Raw genomic sequence first — 2,017 nt, forward strand, 5'->3', positions numbered from 1 at the left:
CGTTTGTGAGGTGCTTTCTCCTCTTGCATTCGGCCTTTGGCCCTTTTCTCCCTGAGCACACCCTGGATTCTCCCCTTTGTGGCCTGAGTTGTGGGAGGGGTGGAGAGTGCATGTTTGGAGAAGAAAGTTGAAGCCTCCCTGTTTTTCTTTATTCCCCCTTCTTCCCTTCATTGTCACAGGTCTCAAGAACAAAACTTTTCTGGGAGCCTTGGCACATGGAAATTTCAAAACCTTCACAGCGTTTCAGGGTGGTGGGCCAGACTGCTAAGTGTCCCTCTTGGGCCTTGCCATGTCGCTGGATTACTGTTCTGCTGGAAGCATTAACTGCGACATGAGGCCTACCTGGGCCGAGCACCCAGGAACCTGGTTAAGGGCCATCTGCCTCTCCCATCATTGCCATTTCTGTTCTGTGGCCCTGTTGTAGTCTAGGGCAGGGTTGAGAGGAACTGGACTGCTTTTCCTTCTCTTGTGGTTTTGCAAATTCTATTTGTCTTTTGTCTGCTCCTGTCCTTCTGGGACTGAGCAGGGACTCCGGGTCTCAGCTGACTAAGGGGGTGAGCACAGTCAGTATCACAGGACAGGGCCTATGGCCCTCCTTCCCCTCCATGTACAATGGGACTCTGTCTTTGAGCCTCCCTCCTCCCCACCAGGTTCCATCGTCATTGTCACTCTTTCCTCTTTCCAGTGCCCAGTCTGCCTTGGTTTGGGGGAAGAGTTCTTGCTGTCTGTCCCTATTGCCCTCATAGGCTTTCCAAAATGGAAACTAACCTGTTTTGGGGAGGGAGGAGGAAAGCACAGAAGAGACTCATTGGTAATCTTTGCCACAACGATGTCCATCCTCTGTCTCCTCAGGCCCCTCCTAGTCTCCAGGGACAAGGAACTTGGCTGAAACCTCTTCCCTGGGACCCAGACTGTCCAGGATGAGGGTCAGGTCTGTGCTCACAGGGGCTCAACCCCAGGGAGGAAGCCCTCAACCCCTTCCTCAAGAGGGGCCACATTTAATATGTTGAGGGTGGCATGGGCTGGGGTGAAAAGGTGCCTGTTGACTTCTTTGCAGACATGAGGAGAGCGCACAGATGGGGAGATTCACCTTCAGGAGGGCGCTGGAGGGGCAGTAAGCCACCAGCCTCGCACAGCCTCTGAGGAGCAGGATCACATCAGGGCAGGGCTGCACTTGCCCTCCCGGGGAAATACAGAAAAGCTAGAGCTGCACCTTCTCCACGATGGTCTGTTTTCTTTTTCAATTGAGGTGAAATTCTCATAACATACAATTGAGCATTTTAAAATGTACAGTTCAGTGGCAGGTAGTGCATGCACAATGCTTCCTGTGAATAAACTTCCTTTAGTTTTGAAACTTTTGGCGCTGGCCGGGGAGCTCAGTTGTCCTCATATGCCAGGGTTGCGGGGGTTCCATCCCAGTCAGAGCAAATGAATGCAGAACCAACTAATGAATGCATAAACAAGTGGAACAACAAATAGATGTCTCTCTCTGTCTTTCAAATCAACTAATCAGTAAACATATCTTAAAAACTACAAAACTTTTGGGGGGGGTCTGTTTATGGTTATGGGTGAGATGCACGCACCACGGTGATGAAGACCCTGGAGACGCCTAGCACAGTGCCTGACAATGGTGCTCCTACAGTCCCCCCTAGAATGAATGCATCATGCCACCCCAGGTAAGCCCCGTCTACCTGATCTTGGAGGCAGTCCCAGGGATGCCTCCCAGAGCCGGCTCCAGGGCCAAGGGGTGGCCAGCGTGCAGACCTGGTGCCCGGCTGCTCAAACTTAGCCCCAGTGCAGGAGGCTGGGGAGTCATCCGAAGCTGGGTCCGCTGGCCCAGGAGGAGGCGCCCTATGGACCCGGTCGCCGCAGCCGCCTGCTTTCGGTTTAATTTGAACTTGGTCTCGGTTGTGGGGGAAGGCGCCCCCCCTCCGCCCCGCCCTGCCCCGCCCCTCTGCTTCCTCCCGGGCTCTGGCACGGGGGCCACTCTGTGGGCAGAGGAGCAGGAGCGAGCAGC

General features: G+C 54.2%; 1 protein-coding gene across 1 annotated transcript in view; it reads left to right on the forward strand.

Moving 5' to 3' along the window:
* Window positions 1–1,649: 1,649 nt before the first annotated feature.
* Window positions 1,650–2,017, forward strand: part of VAMP5 (vesicle-associated membrane protein 5) — a 6,901-nt gene continuing 6,533 nt past the window's right edge. Inside the window, exon 1 of the mRNA XM_014530096.1 lies at window positions 1,650–1,676. Within this exon, the coding sequence (XP_014385582.1) occupies window positions 1,665–1,676 (12 nt within the window). The 5' untranslated portion in view covers window positions 1,650–1,664. The remainder of the gene's footprint in view (window positions 1,677–2,017) is intronic.

This window comes from Myotis brandtii, unplaced genomic scaffold (assembly GCF_000412655.1).
Source record: "Myotis brandtii unplaced genomic scaffold, ASM41265v1 scaffold714, whole genome shotgun sequence".
In the NCBI taxonomy this organism is placed as follows: domain Eukaryota; kingdom Metazoa; phylum Chordata; class Mammalia; order Chiroptera; family Vespertilionidae; genus Myotis; species Myotis brandtii.